General features: G+C 40.8%; 1 protein-coding gene across 3 annotated transcripts in view; it reads left to right on the top strand.

The window, feature by feature from the left end:
- Nucleotides 1-26771, top strand: part of AP-2alpha (adaptor protein complex 2, subunit alpha) — a 92758-nt gene that overhangs the window by 27274 nt on the left and 38713 nt on the right. For 2 of the 3 annotated variants that reach the window (XM_068355064.1, XM_068355065.1), the window contains exons 6-15: nucleotides 5595-5786; nucleotides 6037-6104; nucleotides 6474-6642; nucleotides 6849-6986; nucleotides 7535-7717; nucleotides 11444-11575; nucleotides 11813-12010; nucleotides 12440-12595; nucleotides 18513-18633; nucleotides 26389-26509. In XM_068355064.1, the coding sequence (XP_068211165.1) occupies nucleotides 5595-5786; nucleotides 6037-6104; nucleotides 6474-6642; nucleotides 6849-6986; nucleotides 7535-7717; nucleotides 11444-11575; nucleotides 11813-12010; nucleotides 12440-12595; nucleotides 18513-18633; nucleotides 26389-26509 (1478 nt within the window). The remainder of the gene's footprint in view (nucleotides 1-5594; nucleotides 5787-6036; nucleotides 6105-6473; nucleotides 6643-6848; nucleotides 6987-7534; nucleotides 7718-11443; nucleotides 11576-11812; nucleotides 12011-12439; nucleotides 12596-18512; nucleotides 18634-26388; nucleotides 26510-26771) is intronic. The other variant, XM_068355066.1, reaches the window with a different exon arrangement.

Here is a 26771-nt window from a genome sequence, read left to right as displayed (position 1 = left end):
TGGCTCTCTCACATAGGGGCCGCGTCTCGCCGGTGGACCCCATGTGGTCTAATAGTGTCCCATTTTCTTCGTCAGGTTCCTGGGTGGAAGTTTCAGGGGCTTCAGCGACGGAGGGCGTCGTCGGCAGAGGGGAGTCCCCGCAAGAGGATCCATTGGCTTGGGACATACCGAGGACTCCAATGAGGTCCCCACTGGACATTGAGGAAGGCCTAAGCGAGTCCTTCCCCTGCTTGGCGGGACCGTCGGGGTGGTTGCCGCCGAAGACTTCGCTATAGGAGAGTCTCCCCATTCCATCTACTTCAGGGGTACGGCGTAGCCCCAAGAAAACACAGTCACATGCTAGGTCTCGATACGGGGGTAAGTCTTACTCGTCGGGACGTGACTTCGGATTCTTCAAGCAGTGAACGGCGGAGACGCCAGAGGAGGAAACGAGATCGATCTGTGCGGAGGAACTCCCCTTCGCGGTCTCCCACAGGATCTCGGGACAGGAGGAGTCCCCATTCCCCTCCAACCAAAAGCAGGAGACCAGTCTCCCCGCAAGGGACGTGGGTTTTCGTCCCAAGAAACAACTTGAAAGACTTTTCCAGGTCTATTAGATCGACACCTGAGCGGGCAGGAGACAGTCCTCCTAGAAGGGCCTCCACGTGCCGCGCCAGGGAGTAAACCAGATGAGCGGAGGACCGCGTCTTGCAGGCCTAAGACCCGTCCTGGAGACGCTTATTCCGCCCAGCGGAGGGAGCCGTCGTCTAGGATGGGCAGCCTCGACAGGTCCCCCCCTCGAGAATCTAGACGGGGACGGACACCTCCGTCGAACTATCTCACGGAGGAGCCCGTTTCGCCGAAAAAGGCCTCGAAGAGGAGAGAGACGGCGGACGTCGAAGGTAAAGGGAACCGAGGGCGCCGTCATCACGGCGGCGACCGTGTTCACGCATCGCCCCATCGGTCGGAAGGAGGGGAGGGCGAGTCGTCGGTGACGGAGGACTCCGCATACAGGAGAGTCCTTGCCTTAATTAGGGGTTATAACAACCTTATAGAACCCGCCCCTCAGGAGGAAGAACCCTGGACTTCAGGCCTGAACAAGTTCATAGCCTTCCCCGCCCAGAAAAAGTCCTCTCTCTCCCTTCCCGAGGCCAGTAACGTGGGGATTGGAAGGACTCACATCGATAGGGTCATATCCCGCAATGGCGACTCCTGCAGGGGCCACAGCTCAGCAAAGTTCTTACAGGGTTTGAAGTCGCAAACAAAGTACTACACTTTGGAAAATAGGCCGACCGGTGCTTGCAAGACCGAGGAAACCCTAGACATCCTGTGCCAGGGCATCTCCGACGAGAGGGCATCGTCAGGACTTGGTTAATGTGGCCTCCTGGCTGGATTGGTGGGCCACCACCCTAGTAGGCACCCAGATCCCTACAGACTCCATGGAGCCTGCAAAACGGAAGGCTCTGAACGAGTTGCTGGGGTCAGGTAGCCGCGCCCTTAAATTCCTGACCTTTCAGTCTTTAGCTCTCTCCGCAAACTGGATTCTCCGGAGAAGAGACGCCCTAGTCAAGAACCTTCCCATTAAGATTCCCGACAGGGAAGCGAAAGCCTTGAAGAACTGCTCCGTCTGGGGGGAGCAGCTTATTCCTACGAAGAAGGCGGAAGATGTCGTGGAGAAGTTGGCCAAAAAGAGGGAGCTACCTACCCTGAAGCTACAGACTGCGCGACGCCCCATCTTCAGGAGGCCAGTGACGGAAGCACCCATGGCCGCGCGTTCCGCACCAACTCAAGTAAGGAGGGAACCCTCGTCAGGACAGTGGCCTTCCTCTGCGGTTCCCCCCCCGAAGAGGATCCTCCTCTACCCCTCCAACGTATAGGTCTTCATTCTACTCCTCCAGGAGAGGACGGGCAGGCCGTTCCTCCCGTAGGAGATAAGATGGGAGGCCCCCCTCCCCTGCCCAAGCCTCAGGTAGGGGGATGCCTCAGACTCACATGGCAAGCATGGAAGCTCCACGGAGCAGATCCGTGGACAGTAACAGTACTAAAAGAGGGCTACAGGATTCCCTTCGTGGAAGAGCCACCCCCTCTGGTTCCAGCAACACAGGCAGACTGGTTGGTACCCAAGGACCTGGTGAAGAGAGCAGCGCTGGACGAGGAGGTCACGACGATGCTGCAGAAGGGAGCCTTAAAAGCAGTGAAATTCCCGGGTCCGGGGTTCTACAGCCGCCTGTTCCTAGTGGAAAAAGCGACAGGAGGGTGGAGACCTGTAATAGACCTGTCAGCCCTCAACAAATTTCTCAGGAAAGTAACCTTCAAAATGGACACTCCAAGAACGGTCATGGTATCCTTGAGGGAGGGCGACTTTATGATTTCTATAGACCTCAAGGATGCCTACTTCCAAGTGCCTATTCATCCATCGAGCAGGAAGTTTCTCCGGGTGAAGTGGGGTGCCCAAGTGTTACAATTCTAGGCCCTGTGCTTCGGTCTTTCAACAGCCCCCCAGGTATTCACGAGGGTCTTTACGACGGTCTCCGTATGGGCCCACGAACGGGGCATTCGACTCGTCAGATACCTGGACGACTGGCTACTCCTTTCATCCTCAAAGGAAGACTTGAAACAGCAGGGTGAAGATTTTCTACAGATTGTGCAAAACCCTGGGCATCGTGGTCAACTTGGAGAAATCGCAGCTAACCCCATCCAACAGGATGACGTACCTGGTAATAGTCCTGGATTCATTACAGGTCAAGGCATTCCCATCCACGGACAGGCTGGACAACCTGGATCGAGTGCTCCTGCCCTTCCTTCTTGGTCGCCCCAGAAGAGCGAAGGATTGGCAGAGGTTGGTAGGACACCTGGTGTTCTTAGAGAAGCTGGTACCTCACGGGAGATAGAACCTAAGGGTGGTTCAATGGAACTTAAAAGAACATTGGAACCAGAAAAGTTCCCCGGACATTGTGGTGCCACTCCTTCAGGAGAGCAGGAAAGCCTTGGAGTGGTGGCAGGATCGGTCACACACCCTGAGAGGGAGGCCACTGTCCTCCCAACCTCCGGAGGTCCTTCTCTTCACGGACGCATCGAAGGAAGGGTGGGGAGCCCATCTCCGGGAAAAGACAGCAAAGGGGACGTGGTCAGAAAGGGAGAAGTCCCTACACATAAATGTCCTGGAAATGAGAGCGGTCCAAGAAGCCTGCAACCACTTCGAGGAGGACATGAGAGGGCAATCGGTGGCCCTAATGTCAGACAATGCAACGGTGGTGGCTTACGTGAAGAAGGAGGGGGGACTGAGATCAAAGGAGTTGTGCAAACTAGCCCTTCAAATCCTAATATGGGCGGAACAGAAGGACATCATCCTGACGGCAAGGTTCATTCCGGGGAAGAACAACGTCCTAGCAGACGGCCTCAGCAGGGCGGGGCAAGTGGTAGCGACAGAATGGTCCCTACACCCACAAGTGGCAAGCTACATTATCCAGATGTGGGGATCCCCGGTAATGGACCTGTTTGCAACAAGGTTGAACGCTCAACTCCCCGTATTTTGTTCTCCTGTCCCAGATCCGAAGGCGGCAATGGAAGACGCCTATCAGCACAAGTGGGACGGTCTAGACGTATACGCCTTCCCCCCCTTCTCCCTGATAAGACAAGTCCTCAACAGAGTAAGGGCAGCAACCAACCTAAGGATGACTTTGGTAGCGCCTTGGTGGCCGGAGAGAGAATGGTTCGCGGACCTAAGGAACCTCACCATTCTACCTCCTTGGCCTCTGCCCGACAGGTCAGACCTATTAAAACAACCACACTTTCAGCGGCTTCACAGAAACCCGCAAGCCCTTCGTCTTCACGCCTGGAGGTTATCCAACGACTCCTGAAGAAACAAGGGTACTCCGGCAAGACAGCCAGGAGGATGTCGCTGTACCTGAGGAAATCATCCACAGCCGTCTACCAGTCTAAGTGGACGGTATTCGTGAAGTGGTGCAGGGACAAGAAGATAGAGCCCTTAGAAGCGTCAGTGCCCGTGATAGCAGACTTCATGGTACATCTCAGGGATAAGTTAGCCATGTCAGTCCCAGCGATTAAGGGAGTTCGGGCGGCCCTGGGTCAAGTCTTTCTTCTCAAGGGCATAGATCTCGGCTCCTCCAGGCATATCTCCATGCTTATCAGGGCTTTCGAACAATCGTGCCCCCCTTCCGCCCCTAGAATCCCGAGTTGGGACTTGGCGCGAGTCCTAGATATGCTACGGAAACCACCATTCGAGCCATTAAAAGACATTGATGACAAGAATCTCACGTTCAAGGCGGTCTTCTTGCTAGCATTAGCCTCAGCTAAGTTGGTGGGCGAGCTACACGGACTGTCATTTGAGGTGGAGCACTCTAGGGGATGGAAGGAGGTAACCTTTAAGTTTGTCACATCCTTCGTCGCCAAGACTCAGAACCCCTCGGTGTGGGATCCGAGGTTTGAGAGCTTTTCTATTCCGGCAATCCCGAATAAAGGAAACCCGGAGGACCTAAAATTGTGCTCGGTCAGGGTTATTATGAAATACCTTAAGAGAACGGCAAACCTCCGCCCATCTATTAAGAATCTCTTCGTCTCATGGGGTAAAACGAAGAAAAACATATCCAAGAATACGGTTTCGTTCTGGCTCAGGTAAGTGATCATGCAAGCCTACTTAAAGGGAGGACTTCCTACACCGGGGAAACCCAGGGCTCACGACGTTAGGGGCATTAGCACCTCCCTAGCATTCGAAAAGAACATGTCGGTAGCTCAGGTTCTTCAAGCGGGAACTTGGTCCAACCAGTCGACCTTCACTGCACATTATCTCAAGGACTACGAGAAGGTCCCTAGATGGGTTTTCCATCGGGCCGGTCATCTCAGCCCTTCATTCGGTTTGACGGCTCAAGCCCCAGGCTCAATCGCGAAACATAAAGAATCTAGACACAAGGATCTGAGTTCTATATTTTCCCTTTTCTCACTTTTCTCGTACTATCAGTCGTCATCAAGATTATCGCTCATTACACAAGTCTCAAATTCGCCAATATCAAGCACAACGAAGACATTGCAGAAGGGTAAGTGTTATACCACACTTAATGAGTCTCTTGTGTAGTTTATCCTACTGTCCATCGGGGTCAGGGGTTAAGGGCACTCCCTCCTCCTAAGGTGTAAGACTCCTAAGAAAGTGTTTCGAGGTAAGTCTCTGTGTCGGAACAAATCACAAATTTTAAGTAATTTGTATTTTTCCTAACATACTTACCGAGAAACACTTTCGAGTTATGGCCCCCCCAACCATCCCCGCAGTGCCTCACTGACCTCGAGTATTGTTCCTTACATAAAACTTACTGCCGGGTCGATCTCAAAGCCACGCGACCTTCATCGGGCATTGCCCCTAGGTCACGTTCTCTCCCGCTAATCAGGACACTATAGAACATGGAGATAGGGTAAACTACACAAAACTCTGGTCGTCTGAGAGGAGTTACCAGTAACCTCCTAAGAAAGTGTTTCTCGGTAAGTATGTTAGGAAAAATACAAATTACTTAAAATTTGTGATAATTTAGCTTTTGCTAGAATGTATTTGATCTGAAATGACCAGAGCTTTTGAAGTTTTAAAGTAATCATTCTTATACTTGCAGATAGTAACTGCCAGTTACACAGATCTTCAAGACTACACTTACTACTTTGTTCCTGCTCCTTGGCTATCTGTCAAGCTCCTGCGTCTTCTTCAGCATTATCCACCTCCAGAAGATCCAGGTGTACGAGGTCGGCTTAATGAATGTCTAGATACAATTTTGAATAAGGCTCAGGAACCACCGAAGTCTAAAAAGGTTAGATTTCTAGGTTTTATTTTATTAGATGTAACTATTGATTTGTATTTATATTTGATTATTTTTGCGAAGTGACACTTTGACTATATATAAGGGGATTAAACTCTCGGCAGAGTGCACAGATTTGGTCATCAGCTCACACTTTAATATATTTAGATTTCTATTATTGGCCTACAAATTTGCGGGAGAAGATTTTCTTTAAAGAAAAGTCATACAATGGACTGATTAAAATTGTCTCATTTTGTTACAGGTTCAACACTCCAATGCCAAAAATGCTGTATTATTTGAGGCAATTAGTATAATCATCCACTCTGATAGGTAAGTTTTCAAATTCCTTACTATTGATGCTAATTTTAGATTCAGAGATGATCTATCAAGAACATAATATAGCACTTCAAATCATCATTGTAAAATAATTTTGTCATTTTCCTTTATAGAAAAAGACGTGAAAGTTCCATCCATTCTCTTCTATCCTGTACAGTACCATGTCATTCTGAACTGCCATCTGGTCTCGGTCTTCGTCTATCTACCTTTTCCACCACTTCCTTATCGACCCTAAAGTCTTTTGTCTAAACATATCCATATCTAGGTTTTTAATTCCACTTTTTTATCACGGTATAATACAGTATAACACTTTTAAAGTTGGTATATTGCTAGGTTTTCTAAATTTGACTTTATTATTTACAGTGAACCGAACCTGTTAGTTCGTGGTTGTAATCAGCTGGGTCAGTTCTTATCCCATCGCGAAACCAATTTGAGGTATTTAGCCCTGGAGACCATGTGTCTCTTGGCCACTTCAGAATTCTCTCATGAAGCAGTCAAGAAGCATCAAGAAACTGTCATCAATGCCCTTAAGGTTTGTGCAGTTTGGTTGAGGAGTAAGGATCTGGATCTTTATATACTGTAGTTCTCATTTTGTAATTTAAAAATCTCTTCCAAAATGAAATAAGATGATGTGCAGAATATTTTGGCCCAAATATTTGTAACCTAGAATTTGTTTGATGTTTTAAATTTCCAGTATATTCAACATCTGTCATGAATTTTGAATTTTCTTCCAACCAGACTGAGCGAGATGTCAGTGTACGGCAGAGAGCAGTTGATTTGCTGTATGCCATGTGCGACAGAAGCAATGCTGAGGAAATTGTGCAAGAAATGCTCAATTATTTAGAAACTGCCGATTATTCTATTAGAGAAGAAATGGTATGTATTGTTGGTGTTGAGAATTTGATATTTACTGTATGGTTGGTTACTTTCAGGAATAGTACTGTATTTCATTTAGTTGTTTAGGGAAGTAGGATTTCTTTTAATGTTGGCTGTATGCATATATTTCTTTATAATTCAAACTATGCTTATTAATCACGCAATTTGTTATAAGTTTATGGTCCTTAATGGAAGAATTATCTTCTGAATAAAAAAATTGAACCTTGGTGTCCCTCCCTTGTAACCCATTTTTGCAATTACTATTTCATACCTTAACAGCTTAAAGGTTAGGTTTGTATAGATGAATTTCCCTTTACAGTAAATGCACTATGTTAGGTATTAAATACAGTCCCAAGTTAGGCTTAACAATAAATTAACAATAAATTAAATCAGTGTCATTCTCCCATGTAATCCATTGATTTGAATGTTTGATTAAAATTGATATAATGTTGCTTTTAGGTTTTTTGCTGGGATTCTCTAAATTCAGTGCATTAGTATTGTAAAGAATGTGCTTGTATAAAGTATAATTGTTAAACTTTCTTATGCAGGTGCTAAAAGTGGCAATTCTTGCGGAAAAGTATGCTCAAGATTACACGTGGTACGTAGATGTCATCCTCAATCTAATCCGTATTGCTGGAGATTATGTGTCTGAAGAAGTTTGGTATCGTGTTATTCAGATTGTTGTCAATAGAGAAGATGTACAAGGTTATGCAGCAAAGACAGTATTTGAGGTAGGGATGTAATTATTTTTATATTTTGTAGTTCCGACATATATTTGTATGCAATGCAACTTGTTTATCAAAATGAACATTTTGAAATTATTTTTAAAGTGATTATAATGCACAATATGCTTTATATGCGAGTCTCCTGCAAAGCCTTTTTGCTTGTACGGGAAATATAAACCATCATCCTCTAGGTAGGGAATGTGATTTCAGTCTGAGCTGGAATTACGTTGAATCGTTTTAACGAGCAGTTAAGGGACAAGCGGGAGTAAAGACAAGGAACCCTGCCCCCTTACTGGGAAAAGTCTTCACTTATGTTTTCAGCTGCACCAACTACAGGCATACTGATGCCCCCTTAATCAAACTTGTCATTTTCTTTTTCTTTCAGCAAGTGAATGCTGGCTGTTGATTAAGAAGTGAAGCAAAACATTTGTACGGGGGAGTGTAGGTCGTGGCCTCCCATGTTTTGTCAGGCTTATGCTTTGATGGGGAGGAAGAGAGCTTTGGTTTCTTTCGCTGATTTGGTGTGTCTTCTACCACCACTCCTGTGCTTACACCCAAGGCTCGGGCCCTGGAGACTATGTGTTAGGAGTAAGGAGCTGTCAGAGCTATGTCAGTGGGCTTTCAGGCTCTGGTGGTGTGTAGGGTTCCCCCTGTGTTCGCCACGTAGCATCTAAGGTTGGAGGCTCTTTGTTTAGGCTACAGCTGATGACGAGTGTGAACTAAGGAAGGTTTGGGCCTCTGTAGGTCTTTTAGGTAGCACCTCAGTTCCAGTGTCTCCTTGGTGATGCCAGTGGTGAAGGGCGTGGTCAGTGTGTCCTGTATCGGTGACTACAGTGATGTGTTGGCTGTCCCCGGGGCTGAAATGACGTGTTACCCCGGTTGAGGGAGGTTCCCCATGTATATTCTCGACCCGATCATACCTTCTTCCTCATTCCCCTTGCTTCATCCAATCTCTTATGTTAGGGGGTCTGGGGCTTCCTCTCCCATTTAAGCGTGACTACCCCTCCTCATGACAGTGTATCCCATTGTTGATGTTCCTGTCGGAGCACCCTATGGGATTCCCCTCCCATGGGGGAGTGTCGTCTAGGCCAGAAATCTTTTTAGTATTGTTTGAAGAATAACTGGTCAGCCAAAGGGATCCCCATTCCTCCTCATGCCAGCAGGACAGGAGGCTTGTGTCAACCTTACCAGTGGTCTGAATGAGGAATCCTCACAGTGAAGTCCCATTCGACTTCTCTTCCAGACATGCAACTTGGATGGTGATGTCCTTCCTTCGTCCAACCATGTTCTGTTGATGAATCTACTGTGTTGGTATTACGCAGGGACTCGGGTTGATAATGGTGGCTTCCAGATGGCCTCGTGCCAAATAGTAGCCTGTTGTGCCTTGTTAGATCTTAAGAGAACTCCCTTGGCCCACACAGTCGCACAGAAAGTGGGCCATCCTCTACGGTGAATGTCTGAGAAGGGATTTCTCTGTGGTTGGACGATCTCTTGACCAGACTGCAGGGTTCATCTTCCTTGCCGAGAGAAGAACCCCTGTCTACTGTCAAGGCTACTGTTCAGACTTAAGCATGGTCTTTTGACGGAAGGGGGAAGGGGGATAGAGCTCTTTCTCAAAGGAGTTGCATATGCTTCGAACAATCTTGCTGATCTCGGTACCCCATGTCCAAGCCTTTGGGAAAGCCTCAGTCAATGTTCTGACTCAAGAATGTCTCTCTTTCATTATTCGCGAAGACTTTACTCGAGCTACGTGGTCTTTCTGCCTTAGTCTTCTATTCTGGGAAGTGCAAGGAGCTCCTTAGTTTGGTTCCAGGGCATAATGCCAAATTCGGAACCTACCAAGACACAACCCCAAGTTTGAACCCTTTGCCCACCCCTCTCTATGTGAAGTGTTAAGTGGCACAGAGAGATGCTTTTGTGCCCCGTAAGACTGCTGCAGTTCTGTCTGAAGAAAACACTACACCTCAGACCTGAGTGACGACGACTTATCCTTAGCACTAGCAGAACCAAGAAAGAGTTGTCTAGAATACTATCTCTTTTGGTCTTCGGGCACTGATTCTTAATGCATATGCCTCGACTACTAAGAGTCAAGGTACCACCCAGAGCTGGAACTGGTGAAGTCAGGGGCTAGACCCCACCCTGGCATTCAAGAGGAATTTTGAAATCATCTGTGTGTTGATGGTTGTAGTTTGTGCACCAGATCTCCTTCATGTCCTTTATTCTACAGGAATATACACAAGTCCCTTAACACGCTTGTGTTTAGTGTTGTGGTGGCTGCTCAAGTAGTGGGGTAGCATGGCCAGATCCTATACAGGACAGAATTTTGTTTATGGTAATGTATATGTTGATGTAAGTCTAGAATGAAAGCAGAATGATTGGCTCTTTACCCCCATTCTTTCTGCCCTTCTCTTTGGGACAAAGTGTTATTTGCTGAATCTGACTTGATGCTGGTAAACTACACTTCTGAGTTTCATTCTTAACAACCTAGAGAAGTTCTCTTCCATCCTCCCTAGACAAGGGGGAAGATGATGGATGTCCTCCCTAGACAAGGGGGAAGATGATGGATGTCCTCCCTAGACAAGGGGGAAGATGATGGAATGTATACCAACCCATTGGCCATCATATACTAGGTATATTATTTAGGACTACTATCTCCTCAGTGGAAGGGTTCCCTCCTTTGACCACGTACCAACTTCTTGGACAGGCCAGGCCATATCAACCTATTCATCCCAGTGATAGACAGGAGGTTGCTGGAGTCATCTTATTAGCTCCCATATGGTACCAGGTAGTGACATTTCTAGGAAAGAAAAAGAAACCTACCAGTTCAGTTCTAGGGGCCACTTCCAACCCACCAAGCAGTAGGAACAAATTACATATTAAGTTTAAGCTTCCCTCCTCAATCATCCCCCTCAGTCCAGAGCTAAAAGGTCATAAGTGAAATGTCTTTGACAGGTAAGGGGCTGCTGCCCCTCGCTCTCGTTCTCACCTGTTGCTTAACTACTCGTTAAAATGATCCGGCAGCTATCTAACTTGCACTGAAAACATATTCCCTACCTAAAGGACTTGGGTTTGTATAGCTAGGAAAAATATGAATTACATTAAAAATTTGTGATGTTTTTTATTGAAAATGTCTTTTTTTTTTGCATACCCCATTGCTGTGTTCCTCAATAGTGGTTTTTGCATAGTATTCAGAATGTTACCTGAGAAAGAACTACTTTGTGGTTTTAATATGTTTTAAAAAGTGTTTATTTTCTTAGTATTGTACAGAGTATACGTTCTTCGGTTGCTTGTTCTCTTTCTGTATCTTGAAAAAATTAGAGTAGCATTTCTGTAGGACAAAGTCAGTGAAACATATTTATTGATTCTGTAATTTTAGTAATATATTAGGCAAATGAAGAAGACTTATTGTTTGGATGAATTAAAGTATCCTTGCAAGAACAAAGTATTTTGAAATTGATGAATAATAGGACTAGGGGAAAGTGGATACGTGGTAATTAGATTACTTGGAAGTTTAAGTATGTGTTATTTTTAATAACTTTATTTGAACTTTTTCAGTAGTGATAAAGTTACAAACAGCAAAGAACACTTACTCAGGCAATGGGCAAGGCCTATTGTTCCATGTCATGGCATACGAAATGTTAGAAATGTTTTTCAAGAGGGTATTTTATTTAGATTACGGTATGCCCCTTATACTCAAGTTATTTTGTTATGCAATGCTTTCTTATCTTCCAGGCATTGCAAGCCCCAGCATGCCATGAAAATATGGTAAAAGTGGGAGGCTACATCCTTGGTGAATTTGGCAATTTAATAGCGGGTGATTCAAGATCAGCCCCAGCTGTACAGTTCCAGTTATTACATTCTAAGGTACGAAGTAACTTGAACTTGATGTTATTTGATTATCATATTGCCTGCATAACCAGCATGTTATTTTGAAGGATGATTGCTACAGAACAATGCAAGAATGCTCCATCAAATGCTGTATATTTATAATTTCATGGTTTATATGCATTGCTGTTCTTTCTTTTGTTCCTTCTTAGACATGAAAATATATATTTTTTTGTTCCTAGTTAGACATGGAAATATATATTTTTTTTGTTCCAGTACCACTTGTGTTCACCCGGAACAAGAGCGTTACTGCTCACCACATATATAAAGTTCATCAATCTTTTCCCTGAAATCAAAGGACAAATTCAAGATGTCCTAAAGTCTAATTCCAACTTAAGGTCATCCGATGCAGAACTTCAACAACGAGCTTCAGAATATCTTCATCTTTCTATAACCACTACCACAGATGTCTTGGTAAGTATTCTCTCTCTCTCTCTCTCTCTCTCTCTCTCTCTCTCTCTCTCTCTCTCTCTCTCTCTCTCTCTCTCTCTCTCTCTCTCTCTCTCTCTCTCTCTCTATATATATGTTAACATGCCTAACTTCAACACATTGAAGTAATAGCAAATTACCATAGAGAAACTTGGATTAATTAATATTTCTTTTTACGCCCCGTTCCATTGACATTAAAAAGAATTTACTTCCATTTCTATTGGCAGATTAAGGAAAAATTACTTTCCTTTTCATTGTCAGATAAAAGAAAATTGTTTTACTATACAGTAAAGGGAAAAGATGAAAACAAGCAAAAATATTAATGCTAAGCCCTTAGACCAGTTGACAGTTTTTTTTTTTTTAAAGCAATGATGAATAATTTTCCGGTTTAACATGATGTGTTACTTTTTTCAGGCAACAGTATTAGAAGAGATGCCACCATTTACCGAAAAAGAATCTTCCATCTTGGCTGTCCTTAAGAAAAAGAGTGGTCGAATGTCAGCACAAGAAGCACAGAAAGAAGCACGAGTGCAAGCCAGAGAAAACAGTGCAGCCCCAGCATTAGAAAAGGTAGGGTATTTCATCATTAAAGATTTCAATTTTTTGATCCCATAATAATTTAAACTAAATTAAAAATATATGATTATGTAATTTTAGATTCCAGTTGTTACAGACCTAATCATTTTGTTTTGCTAGTATAGCATTGTTCAATACAGTACATTACTAAATAGTGTAATCACAACCCCATTAACCACGATATTGGCATTTTTTCTGTGGACAAAGAAATCTTTCTCATGCCAATTTGTACTGTTCAAGATTGAGATGCCTCTACAGTATTGACCATGTCAAGCGTTTTGTTCAGTATTTTGCTTTTCCCTCATTTTCTGTGATAGTCATCGACATAAGTCTTTGGTCTCTTTAGGTTCTTTATCTTTTTCAAGTAACAAAAAGACCTATCTAGTGTTACAATACAGAATTCTTTCGCCTTTGGAGGCAGGGGGCCATAAAAAGGTATGAAGCTCTGTATTTTCAACATAAGTACAGTACATACTTTAAAAAAATCTGTTACAAAGGTCTTTGTGTTTCCTGGATTTGTCAGGATGGGACTGTTCTTTGGTAACCACTTTTATTTTTTATAATGTAAGTTTTGCTTAAAGTTGCTCAGTTTTAAGTGTGTGTAAGATGTATCATCTGGTACATAATCCATTGGATCAACTTGGGTATTCCTTTTTATTTCTGATTCCTTATCATAGGCATTATTCAGCCATTTAACTAGTACCTCACTGGACGATCAATTTGCCTTCAGACAATGCAAGTCAGATTCTTCAAGCTTATAAGTTGAAGAACAAGTGAACAACATTGAGTACATTTAAGGATAATAGTCCAAAATCTCTTACAGCAAATTGAAATTAACTAAATATTAATCACCTGTTATGAATAATTTATAATCTGATACAAATATTACAAAATTTCATAACTTGAAGTTTATCTATATATACGTAGGCACTTCCCCCAATTTTGGGGGTTAGCCAACATCAAACAAATAAAAAAAAAAGGGGGGGGGGAATTTTTCTCTACGCTCCTCACAGCCTGACAAGGGACTCAACTGAGTTCAACTGGTACTGCTAGGGTGCCACAGCCCACCCTTCCTCGTTATCCACCACAGATGAAGTTTCTTAACGCTGAATCCCCTACTGCTGCTACTTCCGCGGTCATCCAAGGTGACTGGAGGAAGCGGCAGAGCCTACCGGAACTGCGTCACAATCGCTCGCCATTCATATTCCTATTTCTAGCACGCTCTCTTGCCTCTCACATCTATCTTCCTATCACCCAGAGCTTTCTTCACTCCATCCATCCTCTCAAACCTTGGCCGTCCTCTTGTACTTCTCTCATCAACTCTTGCATTTCATCACCTTCTTTAGCAGATGGCCTTTTCCGTTCTCTCAACAAGGCCAAACCACCTCAACACATTCATATCCACTGTAGCTGCTAAATCATTTCTTACACCTGTTCTCACCCTCACCACTTCGTTCCTAACCCTGTCTACTCGAGATACACCAGCCATACTCCTCAGACACTTCATCTCAAACACATTCAATTTCTGTCTCCGTCACTTTCATTCCTCACAACTCCGATCCATACATCACAGTTGGTACAATCACTTTCTCTTACAGAACTCTCTTTACATTAATGCCTAACCCTCCATTCTTTACCACTCCCTTCACTGCCCCAAACACTTAGCATCCTTCATTCACTTTGTGACGTACATCTACTTCCACTCCACCATTTGCTGCAACAACAGACCCCAAGTATTTAAACTGATCTGCTTCAAGTAACTCTCCATTCAACATGACATTCAACCTCGCACCACCTTCCCTTCTCGTACATCTCATAATCATACTCTTACCCATATTAACTCTCGACTTCCTTCTCTCATATACCCTTCCAGTCACTAATCGGTCAAGCTTCTCTTCCGAGTACGCAACCAGTACAGTATCATCCGCAAACAGCAAGTGATTTACCGTTCATTCATGATCATTCTTGTCTATCAGTTTCAATCCTCTTCCAAGCACTCGAGCATTCACCTCTCTCACCATTCCATCAACATACAAGTTACAACATCCATGGCGACATCACACATCCCTCTCTCAGCCCACTCTCACCGGAAACCAATCGCGCACTTCATTTCCTATCCTAACACGCTTTACTATCTTTGTAGAAACTTTTCACTGCTTGCAACAACCTTCCACCAACTCCATATAACCTCATCACATTCCACATCGCTTCCGTATCAACTCTATCATGCGCTTTCTCCACGCTTTCTCCAGATCCTTAAACGCAACATACACCTCCTTAAACGCAACATACACCTCCTTACCTCTTGCTAAATATTTCTCGCACATTTGCCTAACTATAAAAATCTGATTCATACATCCCTTACCTCTTTTAAAACCACCCTGTACTTCTAAGATTGCATTCTCTGTTTTATCCTTAATCCTATTTATCAGTACTCTACCATTCACTTTTCCAACCACACTCGACAAACTAATACCCCTTGAATTACAACACTCATGCATATCTCCCTTACCCTTATATAGTGGTACAATACATACCCATATCTAATCTACTGGTACCATTGACAACATAAAACACATTATACAATCTCACCAACTATTCAAGTACAGTGTCACCCCCTTCCTTTATCATCACAGTTCTCACACCATCCATACCAGATGCTTTTCCTACTCTCATTTCATCTAGCGCTCTCCTCACTTCCTCTCTTGTAATATATCCCTCATTCTCATATCCCATCACTGGGACCTCAACACCTGCAACAGCAATTATATCTGCCTCCCTATTATCCTCAACATTCGATAAACTTTCAAAATATTCCGCCCACCTTTTCCTTGCCTCCTCTCCTTTTAACAACCTTCCATTTCCATCTTTCACTCTCTTCAATTCTCGAACCATCCTTCCTTACACTTCACTTCACTTTCCAAAACTACTACTTATTCTCTTCATATGAATGACCCAATCCCCGACCCCCCCTCAGGTCAGCCGCCCTCTTTGCCTCAGTTACCTTGCGTTTTACTTCCACATTTTTCTCTATATCTTTTATACCTCCCTACTGTATTACTCTACAGCCATTCTTCTAATGCCCTCTATTTTTCTCTTCCACTTATACCTTCACTCCTTCATTCCACCATTCACTACCCTTCCTCATGCTGCCTCCAACAATCTTCTTGCCACATACATCACCTGCAATCCCCCCCAATTTTTTTTTTTCCTTTTACTAACTTCCACTCCTCTAATATACCAGTTTCTCTCACTTTCACTCTGTCATATGCCATTTTCAACCTTCCCTGATATTCTCTTTTTTACCTCAGGTTTTATTAACTCTTCAACCCTCATTAGCTCTGTTTTACATCCTCCAATCTATTCTCCCACTCTTGCTACAGCTAATTTTCCTTCCACCAAAAAATGATCAGACATACCGTTAGCCATACCCCTAAACACGTGCATGTCTTTCAATCTTCCAAACATTTTATATGCACAAAAAATTTATATACTAAAGATCTTGTAAAATGAAATGAACATAAAAAAAAACCATACTGTATTATTGGTTAGCAGCTTTAATTAATTCTTTAACAACCACAGCTAGTGTTACACAGATTTTCATACATTTATATAAAACCTTCACGACCAGAAAATTGCCATTTACAGAGCATTATCACAACATTATTTATCATAATCATCAATATTAACCACATGTAAATTAACCTATTGAATAACTTTAATAACCAGAATAATTGACATCCTTAATAAAGTTTTTAATTAATATTGTACTCCTATGTGAAACTGCTGCACAAGATTCCAACACAACCCTTTTTAAAGCCACAACCCTCAAACTTGCTACGCACATACACCCGACCCTCAAAAGGCTTACACTTTACTTTCACGTAAATTTCGTGTAACAGCCTACACACCTCGTTATCACCTTTGATTTTTGCCTGGATATAATTTGACTTTGGATGGCAAGTTTCTGGCTGGCTACAATCCAGAAAGTCTTTAGAAGTAGATGAGTTACTCCATAGTACTCTTCTGTGTGAGGACCTGTTTCGACATCTCTTCTTGGATAAGGCCAAGCATAATGGGAAAGCTGTGGAAGAATCAGCCTCAGCCACCAACTAAGAAGAGGAAATTTTCTCACATGACGACAGTACTGCTAAATTTCCAGTCTGTCAGAGATCTCCTCTAACAAACCACAATTTCTTTTTCTTAGTGTCAAATGAAGAACTGATCAGTATTCTGTGTGGAGTGTGTTTGGTATTCTCCTAACCCCCACTAGTATACCACTACCAAGTCTGTTTCAAACTTTGGCCATTCCTCCTTTGCTGGGAAAACCTACACAAAAACTAGTGCTGTATTCTAGGAAAAAGTATTATTACTTGTTTAATTTACAATTCTTAGTGGAATTTCTTTGTCCACAGAAAAACTACAATATATGATTAGTGGGTTTTTATGAGGAAAAAAGCTTGTAAATTGAGTTCAATATTCATTAGTTATCTCTAAAATAAAATTGCATATTAAAAGGATATCTAGAGGGAAATCACTCATAGAGATAAGCCATCTATCTAATATTATTTTATGATGTTCAGTCCATTTGGGCATGGATATAAAATACCATAGATGTCAGGCCTACACTGTAACCTGTTACCTTACTTGACTTCTACTTTTAGTGTAATTATTCTTATTTTTATGTAAATATTTGTTTAATTTTCATTATATATTTATTATAGTCTTCTCTCCCCTTACTTTTTGTTTGTCACAAAGGTTTGTTTTTATAATATTGAAGCTTAATTCTTAAGGTAATTATTACTTGTTATAAATTGATTTTTGCTCATGATAGGTAATAGGTAGGGGCATGTTACCTTGCTTTGTGTTGCTTACTGATGTAGTTAGCCTTAATTTTTGTAATGGGCAATGTTTTGATTAAACTGTACTCTTGTCACAATCCAAGTTTCCAGCACAACTCTGTTTGTTTTGTGTGCTGCACTATAGAAGAGACTTATTGTTCTTAGTTGTAGCATATCACAGCCTAGCTATTAAATTTAAAATTCATTTAGCTACAATTGATTGATTTAAAGTTTTCTGGCATCCTGACATTACTTTGCTACAATTTTTGTTACAAATATCTCTTAGATTTAATAGAATATACTAAGCCTAAGGCCTATCTGATTGATGAAAAAAAATTATGAAATAGAAGTTTTATTTTTATTATACTGTACATGAAAGTGGGGAAATTTGGACTATTTTTCTCCTTCAATGGGGTGAATGTGATAATGAATAAATGGAAATTTATATTATATGGGAAACCATGAGTTTGCAAAAAGTTTAGCCAAGATTTCTAGTTGGTGTATATGTATGAAGGTCAAACCAGGTTTATCATCAGATTTTAATTTGGGTTGAAGTTGATATAGTAGTAGCCTTTTGAGTTCTTTGAATTTTATTTAAGAAATTTAAAGGAGTGAAAAAGGAAATAGGAGCAGATTAATTTTATTGGGCTAGATTTGATGTACTGTGCTGTATATTGTCCCTTCTATCTAGTACACACATCTTAGACATTTCCCCCCCTGAAATAGCATGTTTCATGTTGTAACAGCCTATTTCTATTTCATATTGTCAGTCAGTAACATCCAGTTACCTATTTTTTAGACTGTTTTTTTTTTTTAGAATTGACTTTGATCTTTAGATAATTGTAATTGGGAGCCTTGAATAATCAAGGTATTTACAGCAGGAGTTTTCAGTCTTTACAAAATCTTAGCCCAGTGTAGATAATGGTATGTGTTAGATGTCATCTGTGAAACCATCTTGCTTAAACTTTGTGACCCCTCCTCTCAAAACTTATGTATTTATTAGCTGATTTTAATTTGTATAATTTTTTTTTTGTTATACACTTTTATTTTGTCTTATTTTTATGTGGTAGTCCAAGACGAAATCCTCCAATGCAGCCTTTTCAATTCCCCAGCTGAACAATTCCACCTCTGCGGATCTCTTGGGTCTTTCCACGCCTCCTGCTACTCAGAACAATACTCAAAGTAATACTGGTAAGTGCTTAAAGAAATGCTTTTATTTAGTATTAAGGATTTTTGCTAATAAATATTTGAAAAAGAAAAATAATTACAATAGTTATATACTTCTTATAAAGATGCTAGAAGTCAATTACTGTATTGTAAAGATATTTTATTCTTACATTTACATAATTTTCTGTAAAGTTGTAATAATTATATGAACTGTTGTACAGCAATTCGTAGAATATAGAAATCCCCTTTTGATGGCATTTGTGGACTATGAAAAAGCCTTCGGTAATGTGCACTGTCCAATTTTGTAGAGAGTCCTGCATTATTATGGAATTCCTATTAAATATGTAAATTTGATTAAGTCTGTTCATGAGCATAGCAAGTGCAAAGTTAATGTTAATGGAGTCTTATCAAATTAATTTCCAGTGAACAGTGGAGTATTCCAAGGGGATGTGTTGTCACCTATGTTGTTTATCCTCCTCAAGGATTTTGTAATGCGTAGAACAGTCAAAAGATGGTGGAGAAAGTTTGGAGTGGATTGGTGATAGGAATCTAGTAGACCGAGAGTTTGCTGTCCTTGTTGGCAGAACACCACAGGATTTGCTATACTTGCTTACTAGAAGACATGAAATATCACACGAGGTGGGGCTGAAGATAAATAGAAGAAAGACAGATGATGAGAACGGTGTATGCAACAGAAGATGAAATATTATTGGAAGGAGAAAGGATTAATGAGGTAGAATCATTTAAGTATTTAGGAACTATGATCTCCAATACAGGGTCTTTAGAATTAGAGTTTAGTGAAAGATTGAAAAAGCAAATCAGACAATGGCTAGGTTAAGTAAAATTTGGAAATCAAATTGCCTAGAATTACATATAAAAATGTGACTATATATCAGTTTAGTGAAATTGTTGTTACTCAATGGACATGTTTGAGTCATGCTATCACGATGAAACAATCTCCAATAGATTTAGTAGATTAGAGAGCAAAGCCTTCAGAAGGATATTGGGAGTTGAATAGCAGGACAGGATTAGAAATGAAACTAAGAGAGGTTACTCAAGTGCCATATGTGGATGAGATCATGATGAGGGGTAGAATGAGATGGGTTGGGCATGCTCTTTGCACTCCCCAAGAGAGATTAGTTCACCAAATGTTCAGCTGGGCTCCACAAGTCACTAGAGTTGGAAGACCCAGGCCTACATGGCTGAGAACTATGAAGCGCAAAGAGGATGATGATGAATGGAGAAGTATTGAATTAAAAGCTCAAGATAGAGATGACTGGTGAAATTTAACTGAGGTCCTTTGCGTCAATAGGCGTACAAGGAGATGTTGATGATATTTCAAATGTACTCGAAGGTTTTAATGAATTATGTGTATCAGTTTTATAAGGTAAAACAGATATTCTGTCCTGAACTTTACCTTGTGTAGTCCTTGTATCATACAAGAAAATGCCATACAAAGCAAGTAGAATATACAGTAATGCCTCACAACACGAAATTAATTAGTTCTGGACTGGCTTTCGTAACTTGATTTTTTTCGGGTTGAGAACATTTTACATGTAAATCGCCTAATTTGTTCCAAACCCTACAAAACACCACATTAAATCTTATAATAAAGCTACAGTATAACCATAATGAAACACTGTGCAGGTACAGCCAAATACATTTGAACCATTCAATATATACTAGGGTAAGACAATTTTGAACAGATGCAATTTTGGACAAGTAAGGCAAAAATTGGACTGATGCAATATCTAAAAATGCCATCAATTGGCCCAAAAGCAACTGGTTTCCTCTCTTGGTGGAACCGGGACTCCGACCTCGGAGGATTCCCGAACCAAAGTTAGCACAGATAGTACAAACTCAGTGTGTCAGCTTCCTCAAGAATTCAGAGTGCCCTAACTTTATGGACTATATGAAATTTGCAGCTCAAAAAGATGCTGAAATTGACCCTCTTAACACATTGTTCCTAGTGTCAGATAAATGAGAATCGACACTTCGGCAATATGATTCTGCTGTAAGGAAGTTAGCCAAATTTCTGGAAGATTCAGAGGTTCGGACAATGACTAAGAATCTGGCAGTTACCTTTTTCAGTACTTTGTTTGAAGGAGGACTAGCCAATAATACTCTTACTATAATTAAATCTGCTTTAAAGAAAATATTTCAGTTCGAGTTCAATATTAATCTTACAGATTCGTATTTTTCGTCTATTCCGAGAGCCTGTACTAAACTAAAATCAGTAACTTGTCCTCACACAGTTTCCTGGCTTTTAAATGATGTCCTTGAACTAGCTTCTGACACTGATAATGGGTCATGCACTTATATAGCGCTTCTTAGGAAGACGTTATTTTTAATAAGTTTAGCCTCAGGAGCCAGAATATCTGAACTCTCAGCTTTATCTAGAGAACCAAATCATATTGATTATCTTTCTTCTGGTGAAATTTTATTCTCTCCAGATAGAAAATTCTTAGCAAAGGATGAGGATCCACAGAATAGATGGTCCCCGTGGAAGATTATCCCACTTCCACAGGATCGATCTATGTGCCCAGTTAACACTCTGGAAGGCTATTTGAATAGAACTTCTAAAAAGTCTTCAGGCCCTTTGTTTATTAGAGAGAATGGAGGAACCATTTCCCTGAAAGGAATCAAACAATAGATTCTTTATTTTATTAAACAAACCAAGCCGGAATCTGTCCACATGCCCATGATATCCGAGCAGTAGCAACATCAGTCAATTATTTTCATCACATGAATTTTGAAGAATTAAAAAGATATACAGAATGGAAATCACCAGCATATTCAAACGCCACTATTTAAAATCCTTGGAAGACCTAAAATCTGCAACAGTGACAAAAGGGAACGTGATATAACAGAACCATTATAACAGGGTCCTATCTTCATATATATTTTTTCTTCTTAGTGCCTTGTCTCCTTATAAGGAGCAGGGCGACACCTGCCTTCCCTATTCCCCCTACCTTAACCTTGACCTTCATTTCGATTGTAATTAAAAGATTGGTATATTAAGGATTATTAGTAAAACACACTTAATTAAATTATTCTATTTTTCATTCAGTTCCTTAACTTTTTGTGTATTTCCAAGCTTATGGGACCAAATCTCTGTTACTATTTCACGGAGCGACACAGGTTGAGCCCAGAAAAGGGATTTTGACGAAGGAAAAATCTATTTCTGGGCGAGGGACTTGTGTCGCCCAGTGAACCCACCACCTTTTTCATCACCGTAGGCTGGCCCAAGCTTGGGGTGCTAGTAGGAATGATGGGAGAAGCATGGGTGTGGTAGTGGTGGAGGGGGGCAGTAGCTGTAGAGAACGGCACCTCGTAGTAATGGGGGATGTTGAGGAAGGAGAAGACTAATTGGTAAGGGCCCTCTGATAGTGGTTTTAACACGCCCCAGTTATTATACCCACACCCTATAAGGATGAGTGAGCTGGGTATATACCTGGCATTCCATGCATCTTCTTTCTCTGGTATATTTAGCAGTATTTATACCTTAGAGATGGTGTTATAAGGAGCATTTCACTGGGCGACACAGGTCCCTCGCCCAGAAATAGATTTTCCCTTCGTCAAAATCCCTTTATAATTTTCAAAAACTATAATGCTGTTGGAAATTGCCCAACCTACTATTTCGCAAATTCTAATATGTTTGGTTTTGAAAAAGTATTAATTACCACTAAAAAAAATTGTTGAATATGGTTGTCCAATAATTCCCTCGCGTTCATTTTTGGATTTCTCAGCAATAATACTAGAAATTATTATTTCTAAAAAAAATTTACTAGATGATGCTAAAGGAAGGTTCAAAATGAAAAAATAATTAACAAATCTGGAATAACAAACTTCCAATTTTGCCTCGCCTTGAAAAATGGTAAGGCAATTTTGGACACTTAATTGAAAAAACAAGTAATTCACAATTTGATTTATCAAGTAATAGATTTTGTAAATTTTCTTATCTTTTATATTATTCTTATATGTTTTCATGTTTTCTTAATAATTTTGAAAAAAAATTGTAGGTAAATGATAATGCTTTTAAAATATTTATTAACCATTTACTGTACCTCAATAGAAAAAATGTTGATTTATAAAAAAGAAAATTTTCAACATGACTCATCGCTGAGAATCAACACTAGTACTGGAGCCAGGGCCAGCTGGTTGCTAGTGTCTGCCGGCTGCTAGATAATTTTGAGATGCTGAAGACTGGACAGAAAACAGTCTTTGTTGGGATATACCTATGCAAGCCTCCCATTTCTTTCAGAGAAAGACCTCCATGAATCCCTCAAATATTTTTGGGTAGACTCCCAATAAAGAGGAAGCATTCATTGGATAAGGAGGAATCCCCTTTTAGCAACTTATCCTTCATAGACCCAAGCCAATCTTTACCATTTTTGCTAGGAAGGAACTCTTCTAGCCTGTCACTGTCATCCATAACACAGATGAATCTACAAGACTGTGACAGAGACATCTTCAAGAATGTTAAGAGCAAACTAGTGTAACAACAGTAAAACCTCTGGTAGTAAGCTGAAGGCAATTTCTAGGGGATTATTTCTTGATACTCCATCATAGAGGAAATGTAGCATAATTCTCAAGTTCCACACACCATTGAAGGGTATATCTAAATCCCTAGTGCGAAAAATATTCAATTCAGGCTTGCAAGCACATCCCTTGCCTGATTTCCAGAGCTTCCTCACTAGGTCTCCCTCCTCAATGTCTGTAGCGGATGCTGTTTTCACTGATTCCTCCTGTTACCAAGCCAGAAAGACACTGATCAGGAGAAGAGGCACCTACTGGAACTTTCTCCTAAGCATGAGAACCCAAAGGTCCAGGCCCTGCCTAGTCCCCAGGGTAGAGCAGGAGGAACACTGGAGCTTAAGGGACCAAAATAACCTGTATGGGGGCCACTGTAGAGGAGCAGATTGATGCCTCAACCATTGGGGCTATAATTGAGGTATCCACAGGAGATGCACGCTGACTGAACCCAGGAGGCACGGTAGCCCGCCTATTGGAAGCATGAAGTTGATGTTGAACTACCTAGCTGGGTAACTCCAGGGTAAGTAGCCAAATGTTGCTTCTGGGAGAAGTCTTGTTTGTTGGCCCTTGGTGTAAACTAGCCTCCTTCAGGGACTAGATCAAGCTCTTCTGTTTGGTTGGGGGCCTGATCCACTGTTACCTCTCTACCAAAACCCGTATCTGCCTATTCCAATGCTGATGAGTAGACAAGATCTCCGAGTTCCTTACTAGGCATATACTCTGAAGAACCCAAGATCTTAGCAAAACCTTTCACCCACTTGAAAAGGAAAAAATAAAACTCAGGACTGCTGGTAATGGATCCCTGCTCTTTGCAGCACAAATCCATTGCAAGCAGATACGGTAATTTTAGGTCTCCAAGCCCTGTCCCAAGAGACACGTGAACCGTGACAATAGCCGCAGGCATATGGTACCGTCTTGTGTTGGTAAGCTTACTGCACCCAACTTGGTTACACTTGGATTTCACTATATGTAATAGAAAAATTCCCAAAGGAAAATAATTACTAGGGATCCTCATAAGGATGGGAGCTTACCTTCCCTCACCCCATGGTATCATACAACTACTTGGCATTACATGTAAGCATGAAAGAATAAGACCAGATCACTAACTCGATAAAAACTACCATCGAAGGCTAAACCACTTCCCCTAACTATCGTTAGTCGGACTATCTTAACATGTCAATGAGTAGAAAAGGGAGCAGAAACTAGGCTGTAAGAAAATTTTACCATAACTATATAGTATTATTATTATTATTATTATTATTATTATTATTATTATTATTATTAATTGCTAAGCTACAGCCTAGTTGGAAAAGCACAATGCTATAAGCCTAGGGCTCCAACAGGGAAAATAGCCCAATGAGGAAAGGGAACAAGGAAAAATAAAATTTTTAAGAAGAGTAACAAGATTAAAATAAATATCTCCCCTGTAAACTACAAACACCTTAACAAAACAAGAGGAAGAGAAACGACAGAACAGCGTGCCAAATGCACCCTCAAGCAAAAGAATTCTAACCCAAGGCAGTGGAAGACCATTGTACAGAGGCTATGGCACTACCCAAGACTACAGAACAATGGTTTGATTTTGGAGTGTCCTTTTCCTAGAAGAGCTGCTTACCATAGCTAAAGAGTCCCTTCTACCCTTACCAAGAGGAAAGTGGCCACTGAACAATTACAGTGCAGTAATCCCTTGGGTGAAGAAGAATTGTTTGGTAATCATGGTGTTGTCAGGTGAAAGAGTTCAGAAGAGATTATGTAAAGAATATGCCAGACTATTCGGAGTGTGTGTGTGTGTGTGTGTGTAGACAAAAGGGAAAATGAACCGTAACGAGAGAGAAGGATCCAATGCAGTACTGTCTGGCCAGTCAAAAAAAAAAACCTAACTCTTTAGCGGTAGTATCGCAACAGGTGGCTGGTGCCCTTCCAACCTACTACCTATGTAACTCAAGGCTTAAAAAAGTCGATGAGTAGAAAAGCATAATACCACAGGTATACCAGTATCAAATGAGTTGCCATTCCATTTCTTGACATCTATTTAAGAATAAATATGGAGGAAGGCACCAGAGGCTCCAGTCACAGGAAAGGAACCAAGGGTTTACCCCATGGTACGTAGGAAAAATTCTGCCCCTGTTTTTGCTTAAAGCAAAAATGGAAAGGAAATAGAAAATGGAGAATGGGAGAAGTTATATACAGTAATGTAGTTTGCTGAAGTATATTCACAAAATTCCTGTATCTGTTTTAGTTATTTAAACTACAGTGACCAGGAAGTGTGCAGGTGATTTATTTATACAAGAAGTAATTATATCATTAATTTATTGAGATAAGCTGAAAATAAATGGATAGAAATGTTGAAAGGAATGAAAATAAATATATAGTAAATTGAATTTAATGTAATAAGATGGTTGAGGGAAATTGTATTATGGTACAAATTAGATAGGGGTATTATACTGTATATTATAGAAGAAATAATCCAATTGAATACTGTACAGTAGTTGAAATATAAGGATTAGGGACTGTGCAGAGAATATAATAAAATTTAGTAGTATTTAATTCAAAGGATGTTATAGTTGTATATGAAGAAAGAATAGCAAAAATGAGTGTTTCCATATTGCTGTGCTATACAATTATAGTAGGATAAATTACTGTACAGTGAGAGTATTATTAAAAAAAATTGTTTGAAATTATTTAAGGTGTTGGTCAACCACTTGTAATTAGTGGTCAGTGGGTACTGACCCTGTGCCACCAAATTTTCATGGTGGTTCTTTATTACCTAACCCTGTGAAAATTGCAAATTGAGACTACTACCATTCTTTGGTCTATCTGGGAAAAAACCTGAGTCCTATTGTTTGAGGCTTGCAAATCTCGGAAGATAGTGTAATATATTGAAGCTATATATATGTAAGATCTGTTTTGCTACAAAGTTTGTTTTACTAGCTTCATCATTGTACTTTCTCAGTTACCTTTTTAAGATGAAGGTTCATGCATGTGGTTAATAAGTATTCTTTTGGTTCCTATTAAGAACTTTTTTAGAAGAGTGTGAGTCATTTATGTATGTGACATACTTTTCCTTTGGTAACGAAAATATTGTCCTATCAAATGTCTCAAAGTATATTTTGTCTTGTTAGCTTGCAGGTAAATATATCTTGGTTTTTAGATATTTATAAAAAAAAGTATTTTTCATTAATTTTGAAAATAGTCTTCCTCTTTCATTTTAGTCCAGTTAGCTTATATTTTTATTGCCAACAGGTGTTTTGGTTGATGTTTTGGGAGATCTCTATGGGGGCAGCAATAACACAAATACTCATAACGGAACTTCTTCCTCTTCGCCCAATGTGACATCATCTGGTGCAGTGGACAACATTAAAAAGTAAGGCTTCATTGTACTCTAATCTGAATAATAACCCAATTTATTTTTATGTAAATTGTAATTTGATACATTAAGGTTATTGATACACTTAAAAAACTTTAATTGCTGGATATTGAGTGAGTGATGGATTAATCTGACTTTCAGTTTACTGCAAGGTACTATCCTGATTTTCAAATAATTAAGTTTTAAACATCATACAAACAACTTTTATTGTTCGTATGTGCGGTGTGGTGGGAATACGATTATTCACAAAGTTTCCAGA

The sequence above is a fragment of the Palaemon carinicauda genome, chromosome 31 (assembly GCF_036898095.1).
Source record: "Palaemon carinicauda isolate YSFRI2023 chromosome 31, ASM3689809v2, whole genome shotgun sequence".
In the NCBI taxonomy this organism is placed as follows: domain Eukaryota; kingdom Metazoa; phylum Arthropoda; class Malacostraca; order Decapoda; family Palaemonidae; genus Palaemon; species Palaemon carinicauda.
The sequence above is the reverse complement of the archived record's forward strand: the minus strand, read 5'-3'. Positions and strand labels throughout refer to the sequence as shown.